The 20408-nt window shown below is 45.4% G+C and overlaps 2 protein-coding genes across 9 annotated transcripts in view; one reads left to right on the top strand and one right to left on the bottom strand.

Annotated features, from left to right (window-relative positions):
* The window catches only part of KIF21B (kinesin family member 21B), a 63803-nt gene extending 50356 nt beyond the window's left edge, over nt 1-13447 (top strand). For 2 of the 5 annotated variants that reach the window (XM_081010508.1, XM_081010509.1), the window contains exons 26-36: nt 531-605; nt 759-872; nt 2146-2184; nt 5423-5559; nt 6393-6573; nt 7381-7545; nt 7775-7892; nt 8476-8646; nt 10308-10507; nt 11209-11423; nt 12289-13447. In XM_081010508.1, coding sequence (XP_080866634.1) covers nt 531-605; nt 759-872; nt 2146-2184; nt 5423-5559; nt 6393-6573; nt 7381-7545; nt 7775-7892; nt 8476-8646; nt 10308-10507; nt 11209-11308 — 1300 coding nt within the window. In that variant the 3' untranslated portion in view covers nt 11309-11423; nt 12289-13447. The remainder of the gene's footprint in view (nt 1-530; nt 606-758; nt 873-2145; nt 2185-5422; nt 5560-6392; nt 6574-7380; nt 7546-7774; nt 7893-8475; nt 8647-10307; nt 10508-11208; nt 11424-12288) is intronic. The other 3 variants (XM_081010511.1, XM_081010510.1, XM_081010512.1) reach the window with 3 other exon arrangements.
* Nucleotides 13448-15899: 2452 nt separating this feature from the next.
* Nucleotides 15900-20408, bottom strand: part of INAVA (innate immunity activator) — a 33341-nt gene continuing 28832 nt past the window's right edge. For all 4 annotated transcript variants that reach the window (XM_081010530.1, XM_081010532.1, XM_081010531.1 and 1 more), the window contains one exon: nt 15900-17624. In XM_081010530.1, coding sequence (XP_080866656.1) covers nt 17532-17624 — 93 coding nt within the window. In that variant the 3' untranslated portion in view covers nt 15900-17531. The remainder of the gene's footprint in view (nt 17625-20408) is intronic.

The raw sequence follows: 20408 nt of genomic DNA on the forward strand, positions 1-20408 counted from the left end.
TACTGTGGGTGGACAAACCTAGGTGGTGTGAACTGCATAGCCTTTACAGCCCACCATCGGCCAGGCAGGAACCAGGGCAGGCAGCTCCTGTGGACACCAAGAGTGCTGAAAATTGAAATAGTCCTCCCAGTCCCCAGAACGAGGGCCACTTCAGACCTTATGGAAACTCACTTGGTACAGCCCTCCCAAGAAGTGTGCCATCTTGTAATGCACGTAGAGAAACGTGTCCCAGAATGTGCTTCCACATCAAAATCTTCACGCACACACAGCTGGCACGTGCAGTAAGAATGTTTTTATCCTAGCCTCCCTGTTGTGTCGCTTGGCATCTGCAAGGAGATTCTGATGTGGAGGAGCTTTCAAAGAAGGAATTCCCTGCATGTGATGCAGGACTGTTCTGTGTGCCCTGGAGAATATTAGAATCTGCTCTGAGAACCAGCTGGTCAAGGCTTTGCTCCTCCCAGTTTCCTTCAAAGCTGAGGGAGCCCAACTTTGGATAGGGTATTTACTAACCATGGCTGCCTCTCATCTAGCCCTAGACAGTCCCGTGGTGCAGACACATCACCCCTCACCAGGAGGAAGTCATATGACCGGGGCCAGCCTATCAGGTGAGTGTAAGTGAGTGAGTGCAATTGGCAGCAGTTCTTACACTTTGCTCATAATGCAGAAAATGAACTGTTGTGTGATGCAGGATCTAACAGTGCTGCAAGATTATAGTTCTATAATTAGTGGAACCCACTGCTTCTCTCTTTCTTGCCTAGGAACCCAGACGTTGGATTCACTCCTCCTTCATCCCCTCCCAGCAGGCCACGCAACGACCGGAATGTTTTCTCCCGCCTCACCAGCAACCAGAGCCAGGGCTCAGCACTAGACAAGTAAGGCCGCCTGCGGAACTTGGGGAAACTTGTATCCCCATAGAAGGTGACAACAGAATGGATAAACTGGCAGTGCCAGGGATATCGTCCCCTTATGTCCCACTCTACCCAGCACCAAGAATGGCATGTTTTTCTTTGACTTCCAGGTTTGGGCCTATTTGCACTGGAATTAGCACCATGCCTCTTAGGTGCTAGACACTTAGGTGCAATTACTGTGAAACCTGCCAAATCGTTCAGGGAGCCTCTTATGCGCTGTTGTGGAGGCATGTGAATCAAAGTCCTTGGTCTCTGAGGCCAAGTACCTGAGTCGGTGCTTTAAGCTCAAAAGCACCCTATTCTCCCCATATGTTATGGGTAGCAGTTCTGAATCTCTTTCCAACCCTGTCTGCAACCTATAGGGGCCATCTGCTCTGGTGCCCCTTTATTAACAGGTTACCTCTGTTTTAGTGTGGGGGAGGAATTGGTATGCTTTTTCCAGCACAGGTGTAAGTTAAGCCTTCCAGATATGTCTTCATACTGGAAAGATATTGGAAAACAAGGTCATGTGAGTCCTGCTTTCTAAATACCAGCATGTCAGCTTTGGGTTCCCCACCCCTTTCTGGAGTGTGTTCCACAAGCCTCCTGAACGACAGCTGGTGGCAGCATTGACAGAGCTTCAGTTAACACAATGGGATTCCTCTAACATGGGCTGCCTTGATCTTCAAGGACACAGGGATGATGCTGAATTTTCAAAACACAGAACAGCAGCCCAATAAATAAATGAACAAAGGAACAAAGGAACCTATTGGGGCTAAGCTGGCATTAGAGTGACCTCTGTGACCATTGGGTCCATATTCCCATTTGGAGGTGGCATGGGAGTCACCGCCAACATTCTCAGAAGCTGGCCCACCCATAGCTATGTAGGAGCCTTGGGCAGGCATTCCCAGATGTGTGCACATTCCCTTTTTTTGCAGAAGAACCACACATGCACAATAACTCAGCATCCTGAGAATCTCCACTTCCTTTTTGTTCTTAATCCAAGCTCCGAGCCTTATGGCTGCGATGACAGGCTTGCAAGTGTGTGGTGAAGCACCTAGTTAAAAACTCATGATGGTTTCTGCTACGCACCCACCCACCCCCTGTTCCTGATCCCTTCTGTCTGTGGTCTGCTCTCCTATGTCTGCCCGCCCTGCTAGCTTGGATGCAATAACAACCCTTCCTTTTCTGACTATGCTGCTGCTTTTCCTTCTCCTGGTTTTAATTACCCATAATCCTGCTAATTTTCTGTCCCTAGGTCTGATGACAGTGACTCCTCTGTCTCGGAGGTGCTGAGGTATAAAACTTACTATTTATTATATAACTCTTCTTGCTTTCCTCTTTTCTCATTCTTTTCCCCTCCCTGCATTTGAAACCTGCTTGTAACTGAACCCGGTGTGATGTTTCTTTCCTTGTGCTGCTTCTACTTGCTGGTAGATTTGCCTTCCCAGCTGATTAGAGTGCTCCATTGGGACCCCTTCCTATGTTAACTGAAACAGTAGGGCTCACCCCACTCAGCATGCTTCACTAGGACACATCCTGCGGTTAATCCACCAACACGCACGTGTATCTGAAAATCTCAAGTCTCTTTCCCCCGGCACTTAATAGACGCCATCCTGTGGCATGTTTTTGTTTGGAATGGACCAAGCATACACCTGCAGGTAGTGCATGTCTATAACCTGGAGTTAGGAGCTAACCATTTGCATGTGTCGTAATTGCGCCATGATTTCACGAATGTGGCTTTTGAGTAGTTTCTAGGCCTCGTGGTGGAGAGAATATCGGGAAATGTCCAGGCAGCTCCCCTTCAGGCTCAGAGTCTTGGAGTCATTTGAGTTGAGAACATTTCCATGCCCTTCAGGCACAGCTCCCTGCCTCCCCCACACTTCCCATTTGCTTCCAGTTCTTGGCAGTCCTGCTCTCATGAAGCCTATGGGAGCACCCCATGTCTTTTCCATCTGCCACTACAGCCCAGAAGTCCAGCCCCTGTTTTCTTTTTATCCGGGGCGAGTTATTTTTGCCATAGTTGCTAAAATGGATGGATGGTGGTTTTTAAATTTGCATAATGGCGTCCAGCCTCATACTGTGAATACATAGGAGGTCCTGAATGCTGATTCTGGTCACTGGATTTCGTGTTAAAGCGGTACTCCAGCAAGCGGCAATGCCTTTCCCTTATTTCTGGGTGTAAAATAAACTTTCAAGACGTTAGCCAACCCCACTGAAGATGGAGGGGTGCACACGTGTAAGGGAAATGTAATCTGTTATGTTTATTTCTGTCCTAATAACCAAGAATGCGTACTTTTTGAAAATGGCAATAAACTACTGGACCAAGTTTAAGATTTTGGTGTTGACTCATAAATCCATGAACAACTTGGGACTAGAATACCCAAGGAAATCACCTTTTCTCCCTGTTGACCTACCACCAGCCTTTGCCAACCTAGTGTCCTCCTGGTGTTTAGGGCTACCATTTCCTTCAGCCCCAGCAAAGGCTACCCTGCATAATCAGTACACTTGTCTGATGAGGCCTTCGTGCTTGTGCTACAGCCTTTTGAAATACAGGTAGTGGCCATTAGAACGGGAGGGCCTTTTCTGCAGTGGCACCCTTATTATAGAACCACTTTCCCTCTGAGTTTAGGTGAGTGCCCCTATCGATGCTGATCAGGCATCTTTTAAAAACTCACTTGTACTCCCAAGCTGGAGCTTGGTTTCAGTATATTATCACTTTAATTCTGCCCTACTTTTTCACTGCATTACATTTCTATATTTGATATGTATTTTAACTGTATTGTACACTACCGCTTCTCAACTTTGATCCAGGAGAAAAGTTTTGTGTGACGTGTTCAAGCCTCTAACTCACTCTTATGTGATTTATTTTTGGGGAAGGGGCTCCATTCCTTTTTTAAACTTTGTGTCTTGGTGATCCCATGTATTCAAATAAGAAACTGCTGCCAACTTTCAGAGCTGTTACAAAGCTTGTTGCTGGGAAGGTTTGAAGTGTCTCCATGTTGACCACAAGGTGGTGCACCGATTCCATGCCGGACTCGGATGGAGACATTCTGGAGAAGAGGAGTTTGAGTTGTCAAAGTTACAAAGATTATAGGTCTAGAATAACATGACATGATGCTAGATGGGGCCAATTGGATTATTAAAATAATTACAATCATTTGGACCCATGTGTTCATTTCAGAGCAAAAAATAAAGGAGATTTTTGTTACTTACAAAGGGTCAGTGCCTCTCTTGGCATGTGGTAACAAAACTATATTAGTTACGTTGCACCTTGCTCTTGCACAAAGAGAGTTGGAGGCTGAAATTTGAAATAATCTTTCAAAAACAAAGCAGCCAATGCAGTAACATGGAGCTGTTGATGAGGAAGGGGCTGTCACTCTATGGATGCTTTGCATGCATCAGATTCCATGTTCAATGATATCTCCAGGTGAGGCTGGCAAATATTCCTGCCTGAAACCCTGGAGAACCACTTTCAGTCAATGTTCTGAGCTGGATGGATTAATAATAATAATAATAATAATAATAATAGTAGTTATTATTTATTTATTTATTTATTTATTTATTTATTTATTTATTTATATCCCGCCCTCCCCAGCCAAAGCCAGGCTCAGAGCGGCTAACAACAGATAGCATAAAGTAGCTTCTTGTGTTTCCATTCAAAGCTGTATGTAAATACACACATTCTGGAGCTCAGGGTTGTGCATTGCAGCTTTCAATTCCATTAAGAACTTCTATGAATACACAAAACAATAGTTGGCTTTAATATAGCAACAACTAATAGTTTATTTACGCCCCACCTACTACGGGCAGCTTCCAACATAATATAAAAACACAACTAAACATCAAGCATTAAAATCTTCCTGATACAGGGCGGCCTTCAGATGTCTTCTAAAAGACAAATCACTGTTTATTTCCTTGACATCTGATGGAAGGGCATTCCACAGGGCAGGCGCAACTACCAAGAAGGCCCTCTGCCTTTTCCCCTAAAGCTTCACAATGAGGGAAGAAGCAGAAGACCCTCGGAGGAGGACCTCAGTGTCCAGGCTAGAGGTGGAGATGCTCCTTCAGGTATACAGGGCCGATGCTGTTTAAGGCTTTAATGGTCAGCACCAGCACTTTGAATTGTGCTCGGAAAGGGGCCTAAACATGTGTCCTGTAGCCCTGCTCTTACCTATGTTGCCCCTTGGGGAAAAGACACTTGAAGAGCATTTGAGTGGATCAGCTTTCAGCATAATACTGACACCAGTATATAACCAATGATGGAGCATCTCACCCTTTCTGTAACTTGAAGATGTTTGTGCCCAGAACTTTGTGACATACTCTTCAGCTTGATTCTGCATGTGCTTGCCTGCCTGTCGCTCCCCCCTTCCCCCCCCCCCTTTTAAGCTTAATGTGGGTCTGGTCCTTCTGGCACGCCAGTGTCTCCTGAGCAGTGTGATTCCCAGGTGCATGATCGGTTACTCTAAGGATGCCTGATTGCTGCAGCTGCAGGAACCGTCTCTCAAAGCATTTCTCTTTTTCTCCCATGCAAGGGGCATTATCAACCCTGTGGGAGGGTCCAGGAGTGCCCGGACAGCTCCACTGCAATGCATCTCTGTGGCAGAAGGACACACCAAGCCTGTCCTGTGCCTGGATGCTACAGATGAATTGTTGTTCTCTGGATCCAAAGGTGTGTGTTTGAGAGAGGGGGTAGGAGCTGCTTTTGGTGGCTTAAGCCTGGTATGAATGAACACTGAGCCAGAAGTTCTAATTGGAGCTTTTCTAACAATGTTCAGAAAGGGGGGGAAATTTAGCATTTTCAGGGATGGTGGAAAAAAAGGTATACTATTGCCTTCCCCGCCTTTTTTCCCCTAGTTTTGCTGCTGAAGCAAGTTGCCCAGCAACCTTCCCCCCTGCCCCAGTACCTCTGTTTGAAGGACTCTGTGTCATGATGTAGCTGCATCACCCCAGGGACATGGTTGACGGAACTAAGCTGCCCCCATGGCTGCAATTGGGACAGCCATTCTCCCCACCCCTGCAAGCAGAGCAGTGACATTAAAGTGCTTCACATGTGGAGTAGCCGCTGCATGGAGACAGTTTTGAGCAGGCTCAGTCTGTATGGTATATCATGTGACAAGTGCCCTCTAAATATATTGCACTCCCACTATTTTCCTTGGCAAGTCAAGCATGCGTGTGCCTGCTCACAAACATGGGCATAACAAGTGTCATGTCTCTTTCCGATAAGTGCAGTGGGAGGCAAAAAAGTTAAGGATGACTATAAAGACAAGACAATGGCTGTCCCCAGAAAAAAAAAAGAAATTTCTGCTACTGCTGAATCTTTCAAATTTGAATTAAAACCAGCTGCTTTCCATCTTATCTGCTGTATGTCCACATTTTAAAATATTAGTCACATCTTAGAATCACTGAAGAAATATGTTGCTTAGGAGAGAGTGGTGGTTTCTGCTCTCAGATGGGAAAATAGGACACTGCTGGCACAACTGAAGTTCTCTCTTCTTTCCAAAGATCGGAGTTGCAAAATGTGGAACTTGGTGACTGGCCAGGAAATTGCCTCCTTGAAAGGCCACCCAAACAATGTGGTTTCCATAAAGTACAGTAACCACTCTGGCCTGGTGTTCACAGTCTCTACCTCTTACATCAAAGTGTGGGACATCCGGGATTCTGCAAAGTGTATTCGTACTCTCACGTAAGTGCTTGGCAGTTTTCTGTTTTGCTGCTTTTGAGTTTTTCGAAGCTTCATTTGTGGCCTTGTAAGGTTTAACAAAGTGGGTTTTAAGAGCATAAGCCATTGCTATCCATGGTCACACAACATTGTGCCAAATCATCCATTGCACCATAAGGCAGGGGAAAGTGAACTGTGAGATCCCACAAGCTGCTTCTGATTGCTGATGTTTGGATAGCATTGTATCTGCAGGTGCTCTTCACCTGCTTGCTGGTCTACTATGTCCTGTTTTGCAGTGGAACGCAATGCTCCACAGGGCACAGCTCCTTTGCCTTGACATCTGACACAGGGCCATCTCTCTACCCACCAAACTTGCTTCCTCCAACATCTGCAAGCCAAATTATGCATGTCATTTGTCACATGCTTAGTCCTACTGTGCAATGTGCAAGGATGAACATAGCAAAGTCACATCAGGACAGTCCCAGTCAAGGAGCTCCTGCACTGACTATTCTTAAGAATAAAAAATGGCACACCAGGTCTAATCCTGTGACAAACCCTCAGTAGGCTCTCCTTTCAATCTGCTAGAACTGTTCCTCTGAAGAATAATTCCTTCCAGGTGATCTGTGGGTTTGAAAACATATTGCCGTTCCTGGCCCTCATGGAGTTGAACCTTTCCTTGCTCTTTATTTTGGAGCTGCTTTTGTCTGAGTAGCCTCCTCCGAAAGGCAAAGGCAAATCTGCAGTCTCTTTCTTGCCCTGCAGCTGAACTCCATTCCTGCTTCTGTGAGACTCCCCTTCATATCTCTTTTCCTCTTTCTCTCCCTCTATTAGTTCATCAGGCCAGGTGATTGCCGGGGATGCCTGTGCTGGCACCTCCACCCGCACCATCACCAGTGTGCAAGGAGAGCACCAGATCAACCAAATTGCCCTTAACCCCACAGGCACCATGCTCTATGCAGCCACTGGCAATTCTGTCCGCATCTGGGAGCTAAACAGGTGAGAGGGGGTGAACTGCCTACAATTCCAAACTGTTTGGAAATCTGCAAAAACGCCCAGAAGAGAATGGCAAGAGACTGTTGCCATGACCCAAACTCCTCAATTACTCACACTGAAGAACTTGAAACTCAACATTTAGTATTTGAGCATTACTTGGGGAGCATTTAGCCTGGGGGGGGTGTTCCTGCTGTTAATTTCTCAACACTACCCTTTCCGCTTTTTTGATTAGGTTGCAGCCTATTGGGAAGCTGACAGGCCATATTGGGCCAGTGATGTGTCTCACGGTGAACAGGACTGCAAGCAACCATGACCTAGTCATCACGGGATCTAAAGATCACTATGTCAAGGTATTGGACATAATAATTACATTTTGCTGAGTTCACTGTTGGCAGCATCCTTAGTCTCCCCCCCCCCCCCCTTTTAGCAGCCCAACTGTGTCTCTTGTATTTACAGAGCCCTACAAAATACTCAAGGCCCAAACCCTCCCCCCCCCCCAATACACGCTTCAGTTTCCAGACATTTTGTTCCACATAACCAAACACAGGGAAGAATTCAGAGTAGCGCTATGTCAGTTGTTCCATCAGTGCAAGGATTTCAGCTTGATAGAGGGAATGAGTTCTCCTCTCCTCCCACCATATGCCATTCCAGGGGCTATTCTCCCCAATAAAGTAAATTGGGTGGGGTGCATGGGCAGAGAAGGGGGAGAAAAGCCCTGTTTCACCAGTAGAAGTCATTGCACAGCCTTCCACTAGAAAGACTCATTGGTTGAATCCATTCCCTTATTTTTAAGAGTTACTCTGGAGCAGGGAAAGCTATAGGACTATCTAGCACAATGCCTACTTTTCTGAAAGTGGGGAACACTGAGCCCAGGTTTAAGTGCAGGTTGAACCCAGGCTGTGGATTCTTATTTTGCCACTTCTCATTTTGCAGATGTTCGAGATTGCAGAAGGCTTTGTTGGGAACATCGGCCCCACTCACAACTTTGAACCCCCACATTATGATGGCATTGAGTGCCTAGCTATTCAGGGAGATGTTCTCTTCAGCGGTTCCAGGGACAACGGAATCAAGAAATGGGACCTGGACCAGCAGGAGCTCATCCAGGTATGAAGGATGCTGGGTTTTCAAAGACAGAGGCAGTATACCATTTGTGTGGTGTGAATTATGCTGAGGGTGTCAATATACAGTTGGTGCATAAATTCCTCCTGTAGTGCAGGGGTAAGAAGGCCCCATGCTGACATCCCTGAAGAGGGCGGACCATGAGGCCAGTGGAAATTTTAGATGCTGAAATTCAGATAGTGCACGTACCCCATACACATTAAATTTATTTGCAGCAAGTATGGCCTCTGCATATGCGTACCAGCCATGATTGTATTGAGCTCAGTAAGCCTCTTCGAAAAAGCAGGGTGGTTATGCTAGAACAGGCATAGGCAAACTTTGGCCCTCCAGATGTTTGGGACTACAATTCCCATCATCCCTAGCTAACAGGACCAGTGGTCAGGGATGATGGGAATTGTAGTCCCAAGCATCTGGAGGGCCAGAGTTTGCCTATGCCTGTTCTAGAGAGAGGGTGAGCAAGGACCAAATCTCTTGGAACACTGACTTGCTAGCAGTATCTAGTAGAACCTGGTGTTCTCCAGATGTTTAGAGCTACCAGATTAGGGAAAGCAGCTGTAAAAGAATCCTACTATCTTCCTTTAAAAAGTTAATATTTTCATTGTATATTTTCCCAGCAGTCAAACAACATTGGCCCTCAAAGTCTTGTTGGGGGTCTTATTTATTGCCTATGTGTCGTATTATTTATTATTCTAGCTATTTAGTGGTCCTTGACTTGGTTATCTAGTTTACTACTGGTAACAAGCACAATTAGTCCCAAGGCATGTGTGTGCCAAGTTTGGGGAGCTTGGGGCAACTCCCATAATCCCTAGCCATTGGCCATGCTGACTGGTGCCAATGGGAGTTGGGGGTCTAAAAACATCAAGCAAGCCACAGATATTCCACTGCTGATCTATGCCCTTTGGTGCAAATGGATAAGATTGCTTATAGAGGACAAGTACCTCTGGTGTTATCCTAATCTTCTTAGCCTCTGTGTGGATCTTATAATGGGTGGCCATTGGCAAGAGCCATGGGAAGGCCAAGCCAACAGCCATTCTGAGTGCAATCCAGTAACTTCTGTCTTCGCCAAATGTGTCACATAAGAACCAAAGAAAGGAAGTTGTCTTGGCTTAGTTAAGGATTGGAATCCCTGTTGAAAGGGTTGGCCCTGCTCATGCAGAATTCTCCTCTTGTTGCTGCAGTCTTCACAGTTTTCAAGTGTGTGGCCTTGCTTTTGCATAGCCAGTTCCCCATTTCAAATTTAGCCTCAATTTCAGGTGGTGATATTGATCTGCAAACATTTGTTCAGGTTTCTGAGGTGTGTCAGCTAGGTGTCCTCATTTTAAGACTGTTTGCATTATTAGGAACAAGCCCAATGAAAGAATTCCCCTGCATTTGCAAGATTGGTGTGTGGGCCAATTGGGTTTTAGCTGCCACTGTGCCATAACCTTCAGGACAAATTAATGGCATGGTAGCATTATTTTTATGGCACAACCAACACCTACAATGAATGGCAGTGTTATTCCAGTTCTTCTTTAGTATCTAGTCCACTCCCTTGGGCTTTGTTTTAACTCCCAAGTCATCTCATTCAGAAATCCGTGGGTGGAAACGTTTTTGGGGTGTGGCAACAGGCCCTTGCTAACTCAGCTCATTGTGACTCCTGTTTCTAGCAAATCCCAAACGCACACAAAGACTGGGTTTGTGCGTTGGCCTTTGTGCCTAGCCGGCCCATGCTGCTGAGTGCCTGCCGTGGTGGGACAGTGAAGGTCTGGAATGTCGATAACTTCACCCCCGTTGGGGACATCAAGGGGCATGACAGCCCCATCAATGCCATCTGCACCAATTCTAAGCACATATTCACAGCTTCCAGGTGAGTGTTGAGGGCAAGGGCTTCTCTTTACCATGAACTCTTTGCCCGCTGCATCCCATCATGTGTAGTCAAGCTGCTCAGGAAAATGAGGTGCCACCAGAGATGAACTGGTTACAGGCCCAAGCACCTGGTTGACGGAGGAGCCAGAGGAAGCCATTGCTTCTGTGGCTGCCGTGCTCACAGAGCCATAGTGCAGTGGTGTCCATCTCAACACCGATCTCCCAGAGTCGCTTACTGTGCATCCTTGAGACCAAGGGACAGCTTTTTCATGGTTCTTTAGTTCACCTCTTCCTCATCACATCTCCAGTGAGATTCTGCATGGTGCTTCCTTGTTTGTAGCTAAGGTTGATTTCTGGCACTGCCCCTTATGAAAGGGTGCCTTGCTGTAGAAGCCAGTGATTAGCACCTAAGGACATAGCTCCTCAACTGAGGCACAACAAGCTGGTTTGTCCCAGCAGTCACGAACTGAACTGAGCCGCGGGGGCTCTTGGTAACCCATCACGGTCCCATGGAGATTCTGGCAGAGCAAGGGCCAAAGACTTGGCAAGAGGGCTTCCCCAGGGAGGGCAACGCAGGCCCCACCACTCACTCTCTTCCCCTTTGGAGTCTCTAATCTCCTCTTTTCCGACCATGTTTCTTTTTTCCTTTTCTCTCTTCCTCTCTCTGTCTCTCTTCTCTCTCTCTGTTTCTATGTGCCACAGTGACTGCCGGGTAAAGTTATGGAATTACGTGCCTGGGCTCACCCCCTGCCTTCCACGACGCGTCCTTGCCATCAAGGGCCGTGCTACCAGTCTGCCTTGACCCTCCTCCTGTCTTCTCTACTCTCCTGCTCACTTTTTCTTGCTGTGTTCCCCCTTCCCCTCTTTCTCGTCCCTAACCCCTTTCTCTGCGAGCTGATCTCAGCTGCTTCTTAACGGTATGCAATGCTTACTTGCTTTTCTTTCCCTTTAGGGCAGTAAGTGGAGGTGTTTTCCAAGGGAGACATTACTTCCCAGTTCACCTCCAAAGTGGGCATGCAAAAAAAACCACCCCATCTCACTTTCCTCCCTGACATGCCTGCTTGGTTGCACTATTAAGGCTGCATGCTTCACTTGGAAGCCTGTCCCACTGAAATCAATGAAGCTAACCTCTAATAAACTATGTTTAGGGTTGGCGTGATTTATGTGGAAATTGTTCAGTTTGATTGTGTGTTTTTTAATGTTTTATTTATTGTTTATGACTAATTTTGTTATGTTGCAGTTACGCATTTCCTTTCATCTTGTAAGCCACGTTGAGCATGGTTTGAACTGTGGAAAGGTGGCATACAAATAAAATTGTGTGTATGTGTGTGTTTTGTTTGTGTAAATGTCAATGGGGATCATGTAGGGGGTGGGGGACTACAACCCCCAAGGCAGGTCCCAATTTGAATTCTGGTTTTGCAATAAGTGAAGGTGTTTGAATTCTTTCTCTCTTGCTTTAAACAGGGCATTTGTTCTGGAGTAGCCCATGTGCCTTCATGGTGTCCTTGGGCATTGCAAGAGAGTGAAAGGCAGGAGGGGAAGGATTTTGGGTGGGAAATCAGCACAGTGCCCAGATTAAGGAGTGTGGTCCAGATTGGGAGCCCATGTGGCTGCCTTTCCTTCAAAATAAAAGTCACCTATCTACTAAGCACACTTTTTACAAGCATGTTATTTATGTAATCTGTGATTTGCACCTCCGTTTTCCCTTTATCTGAGCTTGTTCGGTGTTTTGTTCTTGACTTTCTAAACGTATATTCCCACCTTTTCCTCTTCATTCCCCAGTGACTGGACAGTGAAACTCTGGAGTGCAAGGAAGCTACTGAACAGCACAACTTAGATAGAACCTGGGGAACTACTTGGACATGGTGACTGTGGTGGAGGTCACGAGAAGACAAGATGTGGCGCTCTTGTTGAGCCTGGCTTGCAAGGGTAGGACGTGCTTAGCTTCCCACCAGAATCTCACACACTCAGGGCTTCAGGAAAAGATGGCACCCTGGCTTTTTGGTACCATGTGCCCCAGTGAGTGAGTTGGTTGGATGGTGTGAGGGAGCCTTCTTTCCTTTCCAGTTTCCATGCTCCATGTCTCTTTGCTTGGTAGGATTTTGCAATGACACTGAACTGTGAAACTCCCACCATGGCATTGCCAGCCAAGGAGGAAGGTCAAGCTGAGGCATTTGAGAGCATTTCTCCCATCAGAATCCACATGCCACCCAAACAGGCACACCCCCCCAGGCTATGTGAGAAGCTCTGCAAAATAGGTGGTTTTAGGTGTTCATAGACCAAGGAGGTTTATCAAGGAAAGATTCAAGAAACCTCATTCCTCACTCCATCACGCCTGAGCAATCCATACCCATCGACTCCTGTGGCCGCCTGTGCCCTGCTTATGGCATTCCTTCAGAGCTTAACAGTGAAACTGACCAGAGGAAATCTAAATATGCCAGCTGCTTCCTGGATGTGTTTCCTGCATAGTTGATTGTTGTGTTTTAGAGGGTATTTCTTGTTCTAGTTAGATCTTTCATGAGTGTTAATGCGCTGGCTTCCTTTCTCTTATTTCCACCACTGATGGGCTGTGTGTATGTGTGTGTGTGTGTGATTTTATGAAGGGGGGGAAGGGTGGGTGGCAAAGTTAGCCACCTTTTTTTAAATGTTAAGCACATGTGATATTTCTCAGTTTTCACTCCAAAAGTAGAATCACCAAAGGTTTTCATTTTCAAATGCTTAGAGCCCTACCAAGAGAACATAAAAAAGAAAAATCTCTACTGTATAAGTGAGGCCTGTCAAATGGGTGATGGATAATATGGGATTTGGATTATCACTTTTTCTTCAACTGTGGAATCAAGATTTCTGTTAGTTTGGAAGAATGGTTGCTTTCTGTGTTCCAGCTTCAGACTTGAAATTGTAATGCTGGTCCCTTTTTTCATAGTGCTAGATATCCCAGGAGGGGGAAAAAAAGATGTGAGCTACTGGAATATGTTTTTGGATTCTCCCTGGGAAAGTCTTCACAGGCAGCCTGGGGGAAAACATGCATTATTTCAATCTGTGAAGCTGTTTACATTGTCCTGTTCCAATACGAGAAAATAATAATGGCAACAGAAACTCTCTCCCCTCAGGTGGAGAAAGGACCCTTTTAAGTATTGGAACAGAAATGTGTGAGTTTTTTCTTTAGATTTTTAACAGGGTAAGAAACACTTGAACAAGCGTGTGGTGATGCGTTCCTGTATTCACATTTCCCCAGATGTGGGATGATGAGACTTGCCCTCTTAGTCTTGCCCCATCACCTGTTTACTTACACCTGCTTGGCATCCGTTCACGTCAATACTCATGTCTTTATAATAGACTCTGCAACGAATAAGCAGGAGAAGCTTCTCTCTCTGTGCTTCAATCAACTTGAATTTTCACTGGTGGCGTTTCAGCCCACTTAAGTGTTCTCATGGACCCTGTGTGAGCATCACTTTGCAAGAGATGAAGCTTTCTGTTTGTGTGTAACACAGCAGGGCTGTCCCAGCCCTCACTGGAGAGTCGCAGAGCACTCCTCAAAACCTTCGTTTCCTCACTTGGTTGTTAATATGTGGTATAAATGGACTTTTGACATGCATTGTGCTCTCCTGACCAAGGACCAAGTTCATGCCTCAACCAGCAGACTTGGGGTAAGCAGCACACTGGTGGACCATTCCACAGCTCTGCCCCCTGGTTTATAGGAGTCTTCTGCTCTAATAAACTGGGTTTGGGTGTGAACTTCATCCACTCCATGCAGTGAAGCTGCAGATTCTTCCCTGGGGAGTAGGTTATTGTACTGTAATTCTGTATGGGTGTTCAAAAGGTTCTGTGTATTGTCTTGTGCATTATTTGGGGCTGGGGGAGCAGGAGGGAGAGGGTTGTGTGTATGTGCACGCGCATGAGTGAAATTTAAAAAGGGTGAGGGCTTGTTTTGAGTTAACCTACCTCATGGTCCAAGGTGTCTAGTTCTACTCTTCGGGGGTTTTTTATGTTAATAAAACTTGAATTAGTCTGGGGAACGCACATTACCACTGACCCCTAAGTCCCAAAAGTGAGATGAAGACAAGGTGAAAGCAAGTGTGCTTTGCCTTCGCTGTTGACTAATTTACATTCAAGCTCACAGCTTGTACTGTGTCCACCAGCAGCACCAATTTTAATAAGCTCTTCTTAAATGTTAAGACTGATATTTATTGAATCACTGTGTCCTTTGCAGTCTTCTCGTGACTTAGCATTCTCAACTGAGAATAACAGAGAGGTCCAAGTGATTCAAGCCTTGGAAGAGGGACCATCTTCCATCGGTAATGAAATCAGCACAATCCTCACGCCTTCACATGGCTACACGAGCTATCTTGTCCGATATTTTCAGAAGCTTGTAGTCCACCTGTGAATGTAGTTGCCTGTAAAAAAATATATTCTAGGAATACATTGTGAATTAGCTGCACACAGTTCACCTAAAACTTCCTCCATTCTTCCTTGGAGGAAGTCTGTTTAGTACAAGAAATATGAAATGTCTTGTAAAGTATTACTTGATATACCTGAAAGCACTGTGCCTGACAGCACTCTGCTTAACTGTTAAATTATTGACCATATTGCCATATAGTCCCATGTGCCTCAGTGCTATTGCTAGCTTTTTAGGTATGGGATTATATTTTCTCATATTGAAGAAGCTACCCCCTTCTCTTTATTTTTTAATAGTCCTGATCCAAGCAACGTGACAAAGTGCAAAACCCTGCAAATGAAATTGGGTGCAAACCAGGAGAGCCATTTTACCTCCTATGAACAGTTAGGTGAAGCACAAGGTGGGAAGGGTCAGAATAAGCAAGCTGAAAACATCGTCTGCTTTGAGTAGCCCTTGGGAGTAAATGTGCATGTTCATTAAGAGGACACTGTCATTAACGAGATTCAAAAGTGGGTTTGCACAACCTGCTTGATTCATCTAGCAGCCCTGGGAAAATCTCTGCCAGGTTCTCCTGGTGTTCTTAAGGCTTTGCTCCTGATGGTAGGATAACATGCACCATCCCTGCATTCCAAGAAAGGAGCTGGGGTGAAAGACGCCCCCTAAAGTGCATCAACACCATAGGCCCGTTTGCTCCACCTCTTGGTTTATGTATACATATATAATCATGTTTCAATTGACAGGTGCCTTTTCTTGCCCTGAAAGGTGTTTTCTCCCCCTCAAGGCTGGCGTGTGTGTTCAGGGCTTCTTTGGGGGTTTTGTACCATCAGGCAAAATGGTCACATGTATGTATGTGTGTGTGCGTGTGCACATGATAAGGTGTGTAATTATTTTATACCGCTATGTAAATAGTGTAAGTTATTTAAAGCTCCCGCTGTACATGGTTTTCCAATGAATGTGTTTGTTCCTCCTCTTAATAAATAAACATCAAAACAAGATCTGAGAATAATGATTTTTAATAAAAATAAAACAGGCCATTAAGTGTAAGTTCAAAAGGCTCTTTCAGTGGTATGAAGACTGAGCTGATGAGGAAATGGATATCGATATAGGTATGAGCAAGTGGCTCTGATCTAGGAAGTTGAAAACAAACAAACCCAGAAGCAACAAGCCTGGCCAGAATTTAAGTGTCATCTGATAACTGTATCTTCATGACCTGGCTTTTTGCCTTTTCTGTACTTAATTAACAGCACACTTTGGGGCAACAACAAAACATTGTTTTTGACTGTTTCTAAAGAAGTAATTAAAGCAGAGGCAATTCCCAAATGATGACTTGCAAGGATTAGAACACACAAGGACTCAGAAAAAGCATCCTATTCAATATAAAAATGTTCAGGTAGATTTAACACTGTTTTGAGCTGAGTCCAGGTAACTTTAATAGTTGCACATCATACATATTCCCTCTCCCTCCACTGGCAAACCTTGTACAAATAAGTTAATATTAAGAACAGTGTTGGTTGCAAATACCACACACACTTGATCATCATGATACCATAATTAGTGCTTTAACATCCCTAGGTTACCCCAGAAGCAAAGACCAGTATTAAAGAGAGACGGGTACTTAGAAAAGACCCCATAGAAAGTAGTAGAGGTTAAGCAAAACATCTTGTCTTTGTCCAGTCTAGGATTGCACAACAAATTAAGTACAAACCTGGCATCCGGAGAATCTGCTTTTCTTTTTCAAAACTGACATTTCTAGCCTTAAAAGCACGAAGGCTTATGCCCATTTCTTTTGCCATGTCTTGTAAGTTGAAAAGGATCTGGGCTGAGACCAAACAGAGTCACTCTCAGTTCCTTGTGACATGCTTGTATAATGAGAAACCCCTTCCACGAAGTGATGGGTTTCATACAAAGATAGAGCCACACATGAAAAGGGCTCCTTTTAAGAATCGTTGTGATGTAGATACAGAACCAAGAACATGGCAAATGCTGTGAAAAGCAGTTGTGAAGGGAAAACAATAGGGAAAGGGCATGTACACCAAACTACACTTGGGGAAGCTTGCTTGCCTCCATTGCCTGTTTGCTACATCACACTACTTTATGCAAGAATAAAGAAGACAACAGAGGCTCCACATCTAGCACATGTGAGGGCAGGCAGATTCTGCTTCCGTGGGGGAAAGAAAATTCATGTAGTCAGGCTTGGCTCTTTTCTGAAAAGCTATAAAAAGTTCTCAAGTTCTTGCTTTCATAACCTACAGCCGGCTCCCAAGATCTTTCCACCACAGACAGACATGAATAAATAGGCAGACAAGCAAACACTAGTTAAGAGGGGTGAGGGATCTTGCTGTGCTCTGTATTCCACACTGGACAGAAAACCTAGCTGTCTGTTACAGTAGTCTATTGCATCAGTTCATCACAGGAACAAAGGAAGAGACTGAGCTATATAGTCTCACATAGGTTGCAGAATAGCCCCTAAAGTGTTCTCTTTAATAAAGCAGGATCAGATGGTCGAAGAACGCACCAAAGTTTGACACAAGCCTCGTCTTTCCAACCTGGAATGGGGAGACAGGTCAGTCTAGGCAGCCAGCCTGCTGACATTGCCGAATTGCAGGAAGTCACGGTGATTCAGCAGTCTCTACACCTGAGTAATGATTTCTCCATTTTCTGGCACGTAGACCTGCACAGGGGCTCCCTCAGGAGACCGTTTCAGGATATGGACACGGGGAACCTGGAAGGTTAAAAAAAGGAGCCTCTTAATGGAACTGCCGCACCAGCACATCTCCCCAGTAGCAGCAACCCCACCACCACCAAATACAATTTCCTTCATCAAACATAAACGCATTTGTTGCAGCTGATGGTCACTTCCTATCTTGATTGCCTTAAGAAAATGTGGCCCATTATATTTCTCCATGCCTATAAAATCAATTCCTCCCCCACCATTAAGCGCAGTGTAAAAATAAAGTTTCCAGGGCAATCTTTCCTATTCTTTCCATTCAGTGCCATTAAATTAAGTGTCTTTAAAATGCTGTGATGTTTTCCAGCCATGATTACCATTCATGCTTTCACCTTTGGGGGTTGGACTAGAGGACCCACCACATAGAGAGTCATGGAAAGGTGGTGCTCTGGCACTTTTCAACAGGGCTGCGGGACCTGTGGCCCTTCCAAAGAGGCTGGGACTCCCAGCAGCCCCAGCTGGCATGGCCAAGGATCCAGCAACAAATGGAAGACCACAAGCTCCCCATCCCTGCTGTAAAACAACTAGGTGTCTAGAGGATCCTAAAGAATACACGGAAAAAGCTGAGCCCCTGCAGGCAAATAAACAGAGCTTGCCATAGCTTTATGCATTAAGAAGGACTAAAAGAGGCTCTTAAAAGTAGCAATATTGGCATAAGATGGTCTAACTGACTACAAAGCAGCTTCTTATATTTATAGTGCCATGCATGGGTGCAAAACCAAAACAGCTTCTAACTATTAATCAACGTGAAGCTTCCACGGTTTCTACCCATTATTCACAGGCATGTCCAGAGGAGAACCCACTTGCAAACGTGAAGTGTGAGCTCACTCTCAGAGGGGTGGCTATTTTAGTCTGTTGCAGCAAACTGGCATCTTAAAGACTTAATAAAGTAAGGAGCTTTTGTGGACTGGAGTCTATTTCAACCGATGCTTATACAAGGAGATTGTCCTCATGGCTCCTCCTTTCAGGTGAGTAAAGCTCCCCTATCTCTTGAATGGGGACCACAGATTTAAATGAACTGGCCAAAGGAGGTTTTGAAACAGTGTAACTGGCCTCTAGGACTCACAAATAAAACTACCTGAAAATGCACATGTGCCCCAACTGATGGGCATAGAATTGCCAGGGATTTATTTGATGCTGCGTTGTTGGGTGGTTTCCTTGTGCTGAAGATGGATTAGACAAACACGTAACGTGCAATCTATGGCCGCTGTCTTCTCTTGCTCATGCGAATGCTTCCTAGCACAGCAAAGAGTTGTCTGATTAAAATTTCACAGCTCTGTTTCCAGGTGAGGGGAGGCATGCATTGAAGAGGATGGGAGGAAGCCAAGGGCAAGCTCTTGCTCGCATGGTTGTGGGCTTCTGCCCTGTGCTGCAGGCGAGGGAGATGCCCAAGGAGGAGAGAACTGTGCTTCATTGTGCAACAGTTTTGCACATCGAAAGAACATAATTCTCCAAGCAGAACCACCCCCCCCAAACCAGGATTCGTATCTTTCAGAATTTCTCTCACTGACTATGTTTCTCAAGGAACAGCGTGCAGAGTTGCCAGAAGGCAATGCCGTTGTCACCAACCATCAGAACAAAGGAGCAGCAACATAACCTTTTCCTATCTAACAAACTGCCCAACAAGCATACAGTAAAAAATAAAGTAAAGGACCCGTGGACAGTTAAGTCCAGTCAAAGGCGACTATGGGATGCGGCGCTCATCTCACTTTCAGAACCAAGAACTAGAACAAGCTTAAGGACTACTGGACTTTACTGAGGTTCAAGGAAGTGGATACTACTTAATGTGTTGTATTGAGTGCTAGTCCTACTTAGAGTTGACCTACCGCCATTAAGGAGCCTGTTAGTCTTGTCCAGTAACTTCAATGGGTCTACTCCTGAGTAGGATTAACACTGGATCCAACTCTATTATTTTTAAAATTACCTGGGCAGAGAACTTGGAAATTTCCCCTCTGCCACAAACATGAGTCAACTCTTATAGGCTCTGAGCCAGAAGACTCCTCTTCATGAGTAATTTGGAACACTCAAACAGCTCTCAGTGCAAACAAACATCTGAAACTGGGGTGGTGATTTTAAGCAGCTGAATGGCCCTTGGGAAAAGGCTTAGGCACCCCTCCCATGATCTACCGTTCTCAAGTCCCCATCCCAATCCATCCCAAAGCACTATCTTATTACTTTAAATTGAATTTGTGGTAGTGTTGCATGCATTTGTGCTTAACTTCTAATTAGTCGTAGGGCTGTGCCAAATGTCTGTTCCAAAGCATAGTGCTTTCAGTGGACCTGTAAATGCACTTTTAAAATAATAATAAAAAAGCTTTTCACAACATTGCTAGAAAATAGCACAAAAGAAGCAGCCAAACCCACTAGCTGTGTATGTTTCTCCAGTGCTGCCCCCCCCCCAAGCCCTTAAGCTATAAAACGGCCCAGCAGTGCAGTGTGCCTTTGTGAGGCGACAGCAGTCTGTGGAATCTGCTTTTCCCTGAGCCTGTGGATGGCTCTCCAACTCACGGAGAGCAGGCCATGTTTCTTGGTTGCCATGAGCGAATACTGCTTCCACCAACACACATTCTGGTGGTGTGCCAAAACAGCAGCTTTTGCCCATGAATATGTAAGACAGTCGACATTTTGGTAGCCATAGCAGGCCGCAAAAAACTGAAAAGAAACATAACAACCTGAGCAGTGAAGTGAATCGCACCTGAGAGGCACCTGCCTTCATCTTACAGGAGGCAGCACTATAGCATGCTTCTACAGATCTGCTAGTACTCATGAAAGCCTTCC

This window comes from Podarcis pityusensis (genome assembly GCF_964106645.2).
Source record: "Podarcis pityusensis genome assembly, chromosome: 6".
Lineage (NCBI taxonomy): Eukaryota > Metazoa > Chordata > Lepidosauria > Squamata > Lacertidae > Podarcis > Podarcis pityusensis.